The 15,866-nt window shown below is 40.4% G+C and overlaps 1 protein-coding gene across 1 annotated transcript in view; it reads right to left on the minus strand.

Moving 5' to 3' along the window:
* Positions 1–15,866, minus strand: part of PCDH15 (protocadherin related 15) — a 553,205-nt gene that overhangs the window by 467,299 nt on the left and 70,040 nt on the right. The window contains exons 5-6 of the mRNA XM_018568452.1: positions 15,618–15,726; positions 9,982–10,094 (exon numbers count right to left, since the gene is read on the minus strand). Of these exons, the coding sequence (XP_018423954.1) occupies positions 9,982–10,094; positions 15,618–15,726 (222 nt within the window). The remainder of the gene's footprint in view (positions 1–9,981; positions 10,095–15,617; positions 15,727–15,866) is intronic.

Consider the following 15,866-nt stretch of genomic DNA (forward strand, 5'->3'; position numbering starts at 1 on the left):
TAAGTTATAAACTAGATTTTACACTGCCCGTGCTAACAAAGTGTTAAAAATCTAGACACATTGACGAACAGAATATCAGCCAGAGTTTCCTGTCATTTTAAAATTGGTACAGAGAAGGTTTAGAATCCAGCTACACACATCTAAAATGTAAGAATTATTTTTTTTTATTATTTGTAAGTATTCTATGTGAATAGAAACACATAACAACATAGTGGGTTCTTCTCAAATTAGTCTGCAAATGTGGAAATGCACCTTAAGCTGTCCAGGTACTGCTCAGATATTTCAGCTGTTAGTTGCCCTGTCAGCATCAGCCAGTAAAAAAAAAGTAACATTTTCAATCTAATTTTGTCTAAGGAGTTAGGTGGAAAATTGTTGGCTGAAAGGTGACTGCATCCAATCAGATGCAGTCACTGATTGGTATTAAGCGGCCACAGGTCATACCAGCTGCTGAATACAATAGCTGGCAGGGATTATTCCTTTATCCACACTGTTTAGCCTGGATGGAGGCATCAATTGATTTCCTGTGGGGCTGAACAAAGAGTATGGCTAGCTGTAAAAAAAAAGGTATCAATACCTTAGTATTTAGAAAAAAAAATGTTTCCTAGGCTCATCAGCTCAATCTAGGGGCCATAATGTATAACACTACATCAAAACTGGGAAAAATAAATTAAGAACATTCAATTTTTGGCATTATTTGTCCAAAACAAACAAAAAGTTTCGCAGGATGAAGGATCCTACAAATCATTTATAAATAGATCCCTAAAACTGTGCTATTGTGTACTGGCACTCCAGTTATCTAATGCCTGTAAAAATGACACCATGTTCAAAAGGTTTCTGACCATTGAGTTAGACAACCATTTTTATGTACATAGGGATGTAAGTATACCTGTAACTTATTCCCTATGCAGACCTTTAATCAGCACAGCACCTGATACAGGGAGATCTTTCATCCCTGAGTGAATATTTCTTCACTCTCCTCATTAGCTATTGTGGCATCTCAGGGCCATTAACAAACATATACATGAAAGACTTTCCTCTTATGAGATTGTAGGTCTGAACAGAGACAAAATACTATAGAAAACTCAGAATTCATTGACTGTGGGACCCACCATTCTGACAGAGCAGCTTTATGTACATTATTTATTTTCACTCATCTTTCCTCCTTCGTAATATGGTCCTGCTCCTTCATAATATGGTCCTGCTTCCTTCTCTCCCTACCCTTCTCCACAGTACTTTCCAGCTCCCTCTTCTCTTCCCCCATCTACTCTCTGGCCTGCTGCCTTCCCTTACTCCCTCTCTTTACGATGCGGTCTCACTACCTTTTCTCGCCCCACCCCCACGTGATATAGTGTGGCTGCATTCTCTTTTCTGGGTGAAACTTCTGCTTGAAACATTTTTTGTGCACTTTTATGTGATTTGCAGTTTTCTGCCTGTTGGCAGGCCCATAAATCACAGCCATCCAGTCATGGGCATACCAAGCTATGTACTTAGCCTGGTATAATTTAGAAGGTAGAGTGCAAAACTTAATTCTAAATTAAAAAAATAATTAATTAAAGAAAATTATCAATAAATACCAGCACATGAAAGGAAAATTTGAAAATATATACGCAAATCTTGGCTGACAGGGAAGCAGCTCAGTCCAGGTAAAACCTCAATCTTTGTAAATTGGTTCACTCATCTTTAGTTATTATGTTATTTTCATGAGCTTTCAGAACCATTGTACATGCCTTGAGTGAAAGATGACAGAAGTTCTCACACTTTTAACAATAAAGAGCTTTTTTGATAGTACTGGCTTAATGGATCCCTAAACAGTATTGTACAACAAAGCCATTATACAAGCAGGTGGCATGGTTTTATTCTTGTGGATTGATACCTTAGTTTATTATACCCTTGGCCGCACACAAAACATAGTAATTTCAATCTAATAATGCTGGTAAAAATCCATGTTCATAGCATAAAGCATTATTAAGGCAGACAGAACATCTTTGGACATGTATAATTGATTTTACTCTGTATTCATGCAGTTTTATTACAATGTTTGACCACCTGAGAAATTTTATTTTTGCACTGAACAAATGACTGGTAATGTTTTATGCTCATAAATCACAAAATTAGGAAGTGTACTTTGTATATCAACCTTGCTATTCAGAATTGTTTTTGACATGGGCATAAAGAAACTGATGTAAAAATTACAGAACCCCATTAACACAATAGTCATTATGGCCTATGTGTTATAATCTTTTATAAGCTATAGAAAGACCTTATTTTTACTTACATGCAGACATTTTGTTTCAGTAAAAAGAAGTTAACCTAAAAAACATGTTTCTGCACATTTTAGCATACTTATTACCGGCTGATATTTGTAGACTAGCAACTGAAAAAAATACCAAAATATGGCATGTGCAAAGGTTTGGGAACCCTTCCAGCGAATTGCTAGAATCCTTTTGACCCTGGGACACTCCTGGGCAGCTAATAAAGGAAATAGATGTGATTCACAAGACAGGTTATGGTTATTTGACACTGCCCAAATAATTAGTGCAATTTATGTGAAGTTTTAACTAACATCTGAGAAGTCATGAAGGATGTGATTAGTTTCATGGGACATGCCACACAAAACGCAATCAGTCACAGGCATAAAGCCACAAAAATGACATCAGTTACAGGGATAAAGCTATCAGTTATAGGGTTAGTTACAGCCACAGAGAACACCATATTTTACACTGATAAAATAACAGATAATACCTTCAGCCTAGGAAAAAAAAACAGATTTTTATCAATGATGTGTATTAAGCCACAGAAAACACCATCATTCACAGAGATAACGTCACAGAAACCTCCATCAGTCATAGGGATAAGGTCACAGAGAATGTCATCAGGCATAAAGAAAAAGTCACAGAGGAACCAATCAGTCATAGGGAGAAAGCCACAGATTACTTTTATCATTTATAAGAATTAGGGATGCCCCGATACCACTTTTTCAAGACCAAGTACAAGTACTTCCCCTCATGTACTTGCAGATATCAATTACAGATACTTTTACTTAAAGGGACAGGTGACATTTAAAAAATAAACACTAATGATGTTAGGCCAATTTCTTTATGATTATGAAGAACTTTAATTTAAGACTGTTTTAGAACAATAAAACATTTAACCTATTCATGTTTTCAACCGCAATCATGTGGGACCGCCCAGGCGCTATTGCGGCGGAAAACCGTGTGATATGATTGGCACATTAGTGCCATTAAAAAATAATGGCACTGCCAACGCGGTCAGCGGTGGTGTGCGATTCCGTGACCGCCCATCCATCCGCTCGGTTTGGTGCACGAAGACCAGGCGGTCATGGATTGCCCACCACCGCCGATCGCGCTGCCAGTGCCATTATTTTCTAATGCCACCCCAGTTGTGCCAGGCAGATTGCGTGGTTTCCCGCCACAATACCGCCCCCCTGCCTGAGCGGTTGCACACAATCGCGGTTGAAAACACTGCACGTTTATTCGCATGCAGATGATGGGGGCAGCGGGGCTGGTTTTAATTTTTTTCAATTTCTTTTACTATGTAAACATTTTTAATTTCCATTTATTTTATTATTTTAACTTTTATTGCCTTTTTAATTTTTTTACATTTTTATTTAGTTACATTTTTAATTAGTTATTATTTTTTTATTATTTTTTACTTTTTTCCCTTAACTTTATTGCTATCACACAGGGGATAACAAAGCCCTGTATGATAGCATTTGGAGGTGACTGGTACGCTTTATTGACCTTGTCACCTCCAACACCGGAGTTCTAGCACAGCACCGTGCTAGAACTCCTGTGACAAGAACGAGCAGCGGCCGGGAACAGAGACTGAGGGAGGTGACAGAGACTGTATCCGCTCCACGTCCCCTGCTCTGTCACCGCTCCACGCCCCCTGCTCTGTCACCACTCAACACGCCCCCTGCTCTCAGCGTTCCACGCCCTCCCGCTCTTTCACCATTCCACGCCCCCTGCCGTCACCGCTCCACAACCCCCACCATCACCGTCACTGCTCCATGCCCGCCACCGCCGGACGCAGGGCGATACGAATTCAACACCGATGCGCAAGCATCTGCGTAATTAATCGGGGCATTTTCACAAATACTTGTGAAAATGCCTTGCATCGGTCCCAATTCCGATGCTAGCATCGGTATCGGGACATCCCTAATAAGAATTAAGCCACAGAGGATACCATTAGTCACTTGAATATAACCACAGAGAATGCAGTCGGGTATAGGGTGAAAGCCTCAGAGAACCTCATCAGTAACGGGTAGAAAACCAAAGAGAATTCCATTAGACACTGACCGAAAGCCACAGAGAATGCCATCAGTCACAGGGATAAAACCACAAAAAAACTTCCAGTCATAGGAGCAAAGCCAAAGAAAAAGCAGCACAAAACACAATCGGTCACAAAGGAAGAGCAACATGTAATGACAATAATCCACATGGAGTTGCTACATCATTGATGGGCTAGAAAAAGGACAAAATCATATTAGGAACAAAGAATCAAAGGATATCATTATAACAATTCCAATGCTCACAAAAATATGCCATAGATATGTAAATATTTAGCAAGCATCAAAGAGGATTTGCATCTCCTCTATGGTGCTCTCACTTTCCAGAGAACCAGCCCAGCCCTTGGCCAGAAGAGACAGCATATTTTCAGCTGCAGGTTATGGAGTTAAAGGCACAGCCAGCAGATCTTCACCTGCCACTTAACAGTCTGCCCGGCTCCCCTACCTGTGTACACATTGGGGCTGTATAGTAGTCTTGACCCTCAAAAACTGCAGAATTTCCTCTCAACTTTTCTTAGTCCTCTGTAACTAGAATAGATTTAGTTATATATGATTCTCAAAAGCCTCAACCCCTGTTCTTTGAACCATGCCACCATATCATCATAAAATATACATTTTCACAGGACTATTTATATTTTACAGGTGCTGATATAGCACTAACAATTTACACAGCACTTTACATACTGCACATTCACATTAGCCCCTGCCCTCAAGGAGCATACAATCTAAGGTCCCTATTGTGCACACATACTGTACAAGGGCCAATTTAGACAGGAGCCAATTTACCTTCCATTATGTCTTTGGAGTGTGGGAGGAAACCGGAGTACCCAGAGGAAACCCACGCAAGCACAGGGAGAACATGCAAACTCCTTGCAGATAGTTTGCTGACTGGGATTGCTTCAGGATAGTGGCACCTGCTGATTAGCAATACTCTGACATGTGGCATTAGACCGTATACGTGTTCTGGTAGAATCTTGTTGCGTATCTGAACACTGCAGGAATGCTTTTATCACATCATCTACACTGTAGAAACACAAGCTTCACAATCACAGTCCTTCTCTATGGGGCTACGAGGCTGTACGCCCCCCCCACGCTCACCTCAATTGCAGGTCCGTAGGGGTGCGGGTGATCGTATTCATACGCCGCCGGAATGGATCCTGTATGCGTCCCGGCCAGAAAACCCGCACCCCTATGGACCTGCAATTGAGGTGAGTGAGGTGAGCGTAGGGGGGCATACGGCCGCATAGCCCCATAGAGAACGACGGGGGCTGCGTACTAATCACATGCAGCACCTGTCCTTCCCGGCAGCTGCTCGGTATGGCCCCGCACGCAGCATGGAGCTGTACGTGCTGGCTGATTTGTGTGTTAATGGGGCCTTAATAGTGCTGACCCAGGCTGTACAACAGTCAGTCACAGTCACTCTCTCTCCACATGAAATAGCCTTCATTTTATTAAACAATATATTCACATTCTTCTCAAGACAGTGGTTTTGTTTTTGTTATTTGTGAACTTGAAAATTAACATTTTCGAAATGTCAGTTCCTTGCAGCCCAATTAAAGACAATCTTATTCATTGCAACATCATTCTATTTACTTTTCCCAGCCTTTATAATTCAGTCACTATGTTTTGTGTTAAAATGCACCTTCTCTTTACCTTTCCACATTAATGAAACTTACATCCATTCCAGTGGTCCCTTGCCATTCTACATCAAAGCATAACTGGAACTGAACTATCCATTTATATAACTATTATTGAGTAGAGCTTCCATCTGCTACTTTGGTCTCCAGAGACAATCCTTTATTTTGAACTGTGAAGTTTCCATTTTTAAAACAGCAACTCCTGATGCTCCAAGACTAATAGAATTAAATGGACAAGGCTCTCAAACCTGTTTGGAAAAGTTCCCTCAAAATGGTATGTATTTGGATTTAAAAGGTATGAGGGTATAAACCTTGTATTATTGCTTAAGAAAAAGTACACTTATGATAGTTTTTGTGTATAAAAAAAATATCACAAAATACTGTACATATGTGATTCCTGGTGTGTGCTATCAATGCAGGGTCAGAAAGCTTGAACAAATAAATGGACCATAACAGCATTTGGGCTGACTTACGAAAAGTGTTAATAAGCGTTAGTCAAAAAATGTGTGAATATAAAAACCAAATTCTTGTACCCAATCATGTACAGATGTTTTTCACATGATTTGACAAATAAAGTGAAGATTTAAAACTCCTTCAGTAAATCAGCTTTATTGCCTTATCTACATATATGACCACTTAATATATGTTTTTGCTTTTAGTATGCTAGAACCAATTTAGAACTTCTATTTTTTAGAGAACATGCACATGGACTTTAAAGCATTTCCTTCTCACTCCTACTACTTGGATCCATTTATGCCTTTGTAGATCTTTTTTTTTTATTTCGATTTATTGGATTTTTCAGGTGTTAAACATGAAACACAGTACATTTACATGGAACAGATTGTCAGTGCAGTCGGTACAAAATATAATTATTGAGTCAAAGTCCCATGTAAGAGACAAACACTAACAAGGGGAAAGACAACAACATGCAAAAAGGGAGGGGGTGGAGGGGGGACGAGATAGGCTGGGGAAAAGGGTGTTTGAACTTGCTCTAGGGCAGAATGGTGGTAACATTTGTGAAATAGGTAGGTACAGGTGTTATGCGGTTTTGCACAATTTCACAATTTATATTTTGTTCTGAGTGCGGTCCCAAGCATATTTCCAGGTAGGTGTATCAGGTATAGAACCTAAAAATATAAGTATAAGTGGTACCTCACCAGAAGCCGCCCGCTTAAATCCTCAAGGGTGGGCCTCGCATCGCGGTTAACCAACTAAGGTCACTTCTCATGGTCAAGCAAGTGAGATCGATAGGTATCAGAGTCCCGAAAGGCCAACCAACAGGCCCATTTCTTATTGAAAGTAGAGTACAAGTCCTTGTCGGTGTACATTAGTTCCTCCAACAATCTGATGCTGTCTACTTTTTGGAACCAATCATGCAGGGAGGGGACGTTGGCGGATCTCCAGTATCTCGGTATGAGAAATTTGGCTGCATTCAATAGGGATGGGACTATTGATTTCTTGTATGATTGCAGGGAGTCAGTGATGAGGTGGAACAGAGCCACCCAAGGATCTCTTGGGAGCTGCTCACCACTGATGTGGTGAATGATCTGGAGAACCATTGTCCAAAAAGGCATAATCAACGGACATTCCCACCAAATATGAGCATAGGAGCCAGGGTTCCCACACGACCACCAGCAGTGGGGATCAAGGAGAGGGTCGAATGCGTCCAACTTGGTAGGGACATAGTACCACCGAGATAATAGTTTTGTAATTAGTTTCTAACATTAGGACATCTATCGATGAGGTCGTAACCAGGGCCATTACACGAGATCTTTCCTCAGGGGTAAGTCTGTCTCCCACTTGCGTATGAACGGCGGAGGTGAGTTGTGTTCCTCGTTGAGTATGGCTCTATAGAAGTAAGAGAGGCAGTGAGTGGGCACAGATTGGCGCTTAGAATGGATTCAACAAAAGTGAAGTCTCGGGACTCTCTTAGTGGTTTTGGGAGTGAGCCCTTTAAAATGGGACAGCTGGCAGTGTTTCCAGGAATCCAGGGGTATCGTGCCCCATTTGGATCTCAGAGTCATCAGCGGTGTTATGGAGGTACCAGTCAATACATCGCCCAGTTTAAGAGTGGTAGATTCCGACCACTGTGCAAAGGATCTGTCTACTCGCCCCGGAGGGAAGAAGTCAGAGCCCTGCAAGGGCATAAGGCTTGAGTTGTGTGGCCATCGAAACCTGCAGTGTAAGCGGTCCCAGGAGCGTAACGTGGAGGAAGTCCTGTAAAGGAGCACCACAGACCGCAGTCTCTAGGAAAACCCAACTCTTACCTGAGTCCCCATATACCCAGTCCACCACTCTCACCATCTGGGCCGCTACGTGGTAGGCCCGGAAGTCCGGGAGGGCTAGCCCTCCATTCCGCCGGATTCGTACCTGTATCCTACCCACAATCCTCGGAGCGCGGTTCTGTCATATGTAGGTAGACGTTATTCTGGCAAGGGTCCTGAAGTGTGAACCAGGCAATTCTATGGGGAGCATCTGGAACAGAAACAAAACTTTAGGGAGAATCATCTTCACAGCGTTTATCCTCCCTACCCAGGGTAATGTACGTAGGGAGAAGGAGGTCAGGTCTGCTTTAACCAAGTTTAAGAGAGGTATGAAGTTGCAACGGTAGAGGTCTGAGAGCCTACGTGGTAAGTGAATGCCCAAATATCGGATGGAGTGGGGACGCCATTGGAAGGAGAAATGAGGGAGGAGTGCTCGACTGTCCTCTTCCGTCATGGTTAGGTTAAGGATTTCAGTTTTACTGATATTAATTTTAAAGTTTGAGAGAGAGCCATATTGATCTAGTGAAGATATTTGTGGGAGGGATACCCGAGGGTTACGGACATAAAACAGCATATCAACCCTGGTCCTCGATCTTGTACAGGGCTTGTCGGGTGTGAAGCCAGGATTGCTTACCCTGATTCTGAAGCTCCTGGATGGCCTGTGCATGTTCATCTAGACGATCCTCCACGGCCTCCATGCGGTGCAGTGTATGCAAACGTTCGGACCTGAGTGCCGTCAGGTCCGTCTTAATGGAGGTCTCAAGTCGGAGGAACATGACTGATAGCTCCCTCTTGGTCGGCATAGAGCATGCCAGAGTGCGTATTGACACTTCGGAGCAGTCATCCGAGCCTTCCACATCCGACTGGGCCGAGCTATCATCCCGTACGGGCTGTCGGCGGTGAGTAGAGGCCTTTGCAGGCCACGCTGGCGATAGGGTTGGAGGCGCGTGCAAGGCCCCGCGGTCGTCCGGCGGGGATTTCACCGACCATAGGCGCTTGAGCGAGCCCGCACTTGATCTCTTTGTGGGGCCCGACTTTTGGCCTCTTTTTCCCCCCATGAGGAAAGCAAAGGGAGTAGGCGAAGTGTCCGTTTATCAGAAGAAACTCGGGGATGGAGCGGGAGCCTCAGTTAAGCAAGTCCAGACGTCGCCATAGGTAAGCCACGCCCCCCCTTTTGTAGATCTTTAGGCGATAGGCAGTGATGACTAAAATAATCCAGTAATTTCCCGGCAAAATAAAACCGCATATCTAAAAGATCCATGCCCCAGTAAAGAAACCTAAAGTTATGTTGTACTCTACTCTATCTCTACCAGAGTGTCCTTCTTTTAGAAACATGTAGCCAAGTCTGCATTACTGAATATAATGTAAATGTTTTTATGTTAGTTTCTCTTATTTTTGAAGATTAAATAAAAGATGAGGAGGAGAAAATTGTACCCATGTGCAGAGACTCTGAGCAAATGTTGATTCAAAAAGCCACAAATATCCAAATAGCAGACAACCATTTTTCCATACCATGTCTATCGCATATTTTGTGTTATTATCTACTGCTTAATGTGTAATTAATTGACAGAAAAATCACATGGTACAGCTGTAAACATTTAAAAGTATGATAGTTTCCGTTTAGGGATTCCTTCAAACCACACAGCAACATTTCCAGCAATAATGTTGCTTCCAAAATAACAACTGTACTTAAATAAGTAAAACAGAACTTAATTTTCTCCCAGGACCATTACATGGTAATAATCATTCAGTTGGAGATTAAAAATATTACCTTAATAACCAAATCAAATTTCTGGTGCAAATCTCTATTTACTGGCTTTAGGAGTGTCAGCACAGCGGTGGTACGATTCATATGGAAATATTCAGTATAATCCTCTGGAGTGCCTGGGAGAGAAGAAAGCATTGTGAACATCTAATTGACAAAGAACAAAAATAATGATTGTTTATAGCTTAGCACCTTATGTATGTATGATGCTGCTTTCATTTGATTTTAAATGAGCCAATAAATGCATTCATTTCAGCTCACTGTTCATAAAAAATGCAAGAAAGCTTAAAAGAAACAGAACTTAATATGATCAGGGACCAACTCCATTGCATATGATACCAACCGTTCAATACGTCTCAGCTTTTAATAACCCATCAAACATTGTGTTGCACAATAGTCAAAGTCTTATGCAATTTATAACTGAGGGAATTACATTTTTCTGGGAATTAGTTGTGAAATATTTAAACAAAAACACTAAAGATTCAAAAAATTGAAAGAATAAGCAGAATAATATGAGTTGACATTGGTAGGTGTTAAATAAGTATAGTGTCACACTATGTTTATAGGAAGAAAGTGTTAACCTTTCTGAGTATAGAAACAAAATGAACACTTTGGGAAAATGGTTCAAAGTGTCTGTTTGTTATTCAGTTAGGCAACACTCTTTTTACTTTCTTCCTCGTAATACTGGTAAATTTTAGGCATGCATTTATGCTTTCTAGTATTTTCATGTGCCTCCATTATCATCAACAATAGATCATTTTTTTTAATTTAATATATTTTTATTTCAATATACAAAAAAAAAAGAAAAATACATAACATATCTTCAATTATACTCATACATCATAGCTTGTCCCATAAGTAACCTGACAAATAGCTCTTAATTTATACATTTCTAAATTACTTTACTATCTATGTAGCTATGTTCATTCATCTTAGTCTCACCTAACCTCCTTTTCTCTCTTTCCTTACCCATACACTATCTCCCATTATCCACAACTTCATCCGGAGAAAGAGGGGGAAAGTAAAAATACTGTGCATAATGTGATCGAGAAACCTAAATGTGTTTCTTATTTCTAAATATACCCCTTCAATTACTACACTTAACCCAGTGAGGTATAGTTTATTAATTATTCAACCGTGTCTTAAGACCCCCTTACCCCCATTGGACCCTACTTTGTGTTACTCCTCGCCCTTCTGTGTGCCCTATCCTATATATGTGTTCTACTTTAAAATGTTATTTCCCCTTTATATCTTAAATTAGTGTCTCCCCTAAAGTGCATATACATATCACGGTGAGCTACCCCTTAAACTCTTAATTCACCTGAATTTATACCTTAACCACCCCTTGTCTCCCCATCCACCCCCACATTAGCCTCATTCATCTCCTTCCTTCCAAACCCACAGGTCAAATGCTAAATGTCTAATAAAAAAATTAAATCTAATTATTTTTATTTCTTTAAGTCCCTCTGGGATTTATCTAATTGCTAAATGGTCCTTATGATTCTAGGAGACTCTGCTTCTGTACCCCATCTTTTCCTCTCTATCTTTCATTACCATTTTCCTAAAAACCTCTGTCTTCCTGAATGTTTCCCATTTCTCCCATATATTCTTGTGTCTATCTTTCTTATCGGAATCTATTGCGATCATTTCCTCCATACATCTTATTTCTTCCAATGTAATCTCCCAACTCTCTAATGAAGGTGGGGTCAGGGATTTCCACTCCCGTGATATATTGACTCTCGCTGCTGCCCGAACAAATCTCAGGATATCAGTCTTTATCTTATTTGTGGGGCCAGGAATTAATGATAACAATGCAATTGGGGGGTCGTTCTCTATGCTTAAATTCCCTATGGCATGATATACTTTGAATATTAACTCCCAGAATGTCTGTAATCTAGGACAGCTCCACCAAATATGTAGGAACGTTCCCTCTTCAATGCAGCATCTCCAACATCTATCGGACTCTCCAGGGTTTATGTGTTTAATTCCTACTGGGCATCTATACCATCTTGACAATATTTTAAAGTTTTTTCCTGATAGAATGAAGATTTTATAGAACTATGTGTCATGGTGAAAATTCTTTCCCACTCTTTCTCAGTGATCTCCCTCCTCAACTCCTGTTCCCATCTCTTCGTGTATTTTGTGTTATCTTTAGCTTCTGCATCTCTCAAGAGACCATGAACTTGTGATAATGCATGTTCAGGTTTTATTTCTTTCAAGCATAGTTTCTCAAAAGGAGTGAATGGTCTGTTCAGAGATTTGCAGGTCCTAAGGTGTCTAATATAATCCACTAACTGTATGGCCTCCATCCATAGCTTTCCATTGTTTTGTCTCTCTGGTCTAAGCTCTAGTTTTAACTCTTCTCTACCATTCTCTAGAACCTGCCAAATCTGTGTGTGTGAAAAATGTTCAATATTCAAGAAAGAGGCTGCCTGCATTCCCGGTGGAAATTGAGGATTACCGGCAATGGGAGTCATGGGACCAGAAAGGGACGATAGATGATATTTATCAACAAATCTGTCCCAAATTCTTAGCACTGGTTTAACTAGATATGGCAAATTGGACATATGTGGTCTATCCTGTGATAAAGGGGCCTTACCTTTGATACGTAGTGCTCTCCCAGTCCCACTTGTAAGAGAGATTCCCTAAAGAAGAGCCAGTTTACTCTATCAAATGCTTTCTCAGCGTCAATTGATCAGTTAAATGAAAAACAGAATTAAAAGGAGAGAAGATTCAGTATCACAAGGGAGGATGGAACTGCTCACTGCTGATGGAGGTACCGCCAATCATGAATTCAGCGCTGAACTTCCCAGAATTTCCTGGCTGACACTATAAGCCACAAAGCCTTGGATAACAATTAATGTTTTCTTATCCAGCAGTTTCCTATGGATCAGCAGCAAGTGGGTTATCCAGATCTCAATCTGATGGTAATCCCTAAGAGCACAGAGTGCAGACACTCCTTGTTAAGAGTGAGCTTTCCAATGGCAGGAGTATTGGATATTGTAATGCTTATATGTTTCCTTCAGTCACTGGTTTCAGACCCTCAATTATCCAGGTAGGGTGATGGCAATCATTTGTCTGTGGCCCATCCATCCAGGGTTCTTTCTCTTGTAGACTCTGACCCTGCAATCGTCTACTCATTCTGAAAATTCAGACCTGCTATAGTAGATGCTACATCTAAACACATTCTAAATTACGTTAGGTGGCTCGGAGGCTGGAAGTTGCCTGCCTTGCTTGTATTACTCATCTTCATTCATAGATAGATTGTTTGTATGTATGCTAGAGCACCTGCTAAATGTCAGATATTCTACAGGAATGATAAATGTATAGACTTTGCAAGCTCTAAGGGTTTTGACTCTCTTCCCCTTGCCATGACAGATATATTGGAGTTTCTTCAGGCAAGCATTATGTACTTGGGTGTCAGTACCCTCTATCCGCATCCTCGGAGACAAAATGGGCAGCTCATTTTTTGATAAGCCAGCTCTTAAGGGCTTGCGCAAGAATATACTCTTCAGGAAAGTCGCTTCAGTTTTCCCTTAGGATTTACAAATAGTGCTGGATATGTTCTTCTTTCTCGACTTCATCTAAATCACTCTTACTCAGATGGACAGTAACATGTAAAATAGTTTATCTTACAGCACTCCCCTCTGGAGGAAGGGTCTTGGGTAGTCAAGCTTAGGCTGAAAACCATTTTTTTGCTATCATTTCTCAGACAGGATAATCCTACATCTCTCTCCCAGCATCATCCAAACGATGGAAGATACTTCCATCTAAATAGGACCTTATGGACAGATTTAATGGTGTATCTCCAGAGTTATACTGGAAGGCAGTAACCTGGTATATGTTCCTGTCCCATTACAGTGTCAATCCAGGAATCTTGTCCATAGTGAAGTTTGGTTCTGAATGTGTTTAACAATTGTGTAAATTAGATAAATATCTCAACTTTTGCCCTCCCTTGTCTTTGCTTGCTATGTCCCATTCGTATGCTGCCATGTTGGTGTCAGGAAAACGAAAAATTGTATACTTACCTTTCGGTAATTTTCATTTCCTGACACCAATATATGGCAGCATATGGGACCCTCACATGGTTTTTGCATTGAGCGCTTGTTAAGAGAATGGTGGCCCTGGGAGGCATGCTTTAAACATTTACACTGCCAACATTGTGCAGAATACAGTGGATCAGAATGGTTTCCAGCTGGGGCAGGTAAGTATGTCATACTTCGGCTGCATTCTTACTTCTGCTATAAGCTCATAATCAAAACAGCAACTATGAACATATAGCAGTATAGAATCCCCTGACTCTGCTGAATTACTGTGCACTGATCACAGCCATTAATTAAAAAAGTGAACCCCTCTCACAACTACCGCCGCACCGCTGCACCTGTCAAATCCTCCCTCCCTGCACAGCCGCCATTCACCTGTTACAAATCTTTGTGTGGCTGCAGTCTGCTGGCTATGTGTCCCTTCCAATCCCTGCCTGCTGGTACAGAAGGGAGAAGAATCAGATTGTAGAATCAACACAGTGACATTAGTACTGATGATTCACTGTGTTCATTCATAACTGAATAGTGAACACTGAGTCACATGTTAACTATCAGTTCAGTTAGTGAACGCACAGAGAAGTGATTAGGCTGATTTGCTCCTGTGGTTTTTTTTTTTTTAAATAACTGAACTGATAATAGACAATACGCCATGTGTTTACTATCAGTTTATGTTATGAGTGAACACAGGAGCAATCAGCACTAATCTCTCCTATGTGCATTCAAATGCTGAACTGATAGTAAACATGTGACTCATGGTTTACTATCAGTTCTGTTATAAATGAACACAGTGAACCATCAGTATAACGACTCACAGTGTTCAGTGCTAGTGAGTTCTGGAGCTGCAGAGGAGAAAGAGATTGAGCACTTTCACCCTTTCTCTGTCTGAAAAGTGAAATATCAGGGGTCTGTTTAGACCCCTAAGATTTTATACTGAAAGCTTTAAAAAAGTAATTAGCCCTTACAGTTTTGCGTACCTTTTAGTTTTCATTGTTTGACAAATGCAGATTTAGCTTTTAGATTTAGTAGGCGTTTTGGAAGTTATGTTGTATCTCTATGTGCTAATAATGATTTTTAGTGTATTTTTAACAAAAAAATAATTTAAACATTTGCCCAACTTTCAGGGGACCTATAAAATTAGTAGCACCATCTTTTTATTCTATCGGTCCTCTACTTTTAGAAAATTTATTATGATGGTGGAAGTGGAAAAAAAGAGAAAAATTGCAAAAATGGTCTGCGGAGCGGAGGTTAAAAGTGGTGCATGGGCAATGAAAGGGGTAAATAAAATTTTTGGTCTGCAAAATTGCATGCAATATTTCATTTGAAGCCTGTAACATAGTGGTTAACACTTTTGCTGCCAGATCTCTGATTTTATTTCATGATAAAATCTGCAACTTCAATGTCCAATTATCATGTATAAGGTTTTCTGCTTTACAGCCCAGAAGCAATAGAATTATCTATTGTAATACTAAAACTGTACTTACCTTCTAATGATTAAAATAGTTTGAACTAAACATTTAGTTTTGTATTTTGAGTAAGGGTCCATAATAAAATTAAAACATACTTTCAAACACAAGAACTAAATAATTTTAGTTTACTCACCAACAAGGATAGAGAATAGGATGCCAGGTTGATCAGAGATTGGTTGAATATCCCGATCTTGGTCTTCAGCTTTTATAGGTGGGGTGACATTAAGGGGATTCACTTTTGCCTGAAAAATAAATATAAAACCACTGTTTAATCTACAAAAAAAAAGTCTTTTTTGGCTTCTTAGAAAAAAACTTAACCAATTTTAGTTGTGTTAGTTTTTATGATATATGCATTTTATTTAGTGTTAACATACAATGCATA

This window comes from Nanorana parkeri, unplaced genomic scaffold, assembly GCF_000935625.1.
Source record: "Nanorana parkeri isolate BGI_ZX_2015 unplaced genomic scaffold, ASM93562v1 scaffold32, whole genome shotgun sequence".
Classification (NCBI taxonomy): Eukaryota; Metazoa; Chordata; class Amphibia; order Anura; family Dicroglossidae; genus Nanorana; species Nanorana parkeri.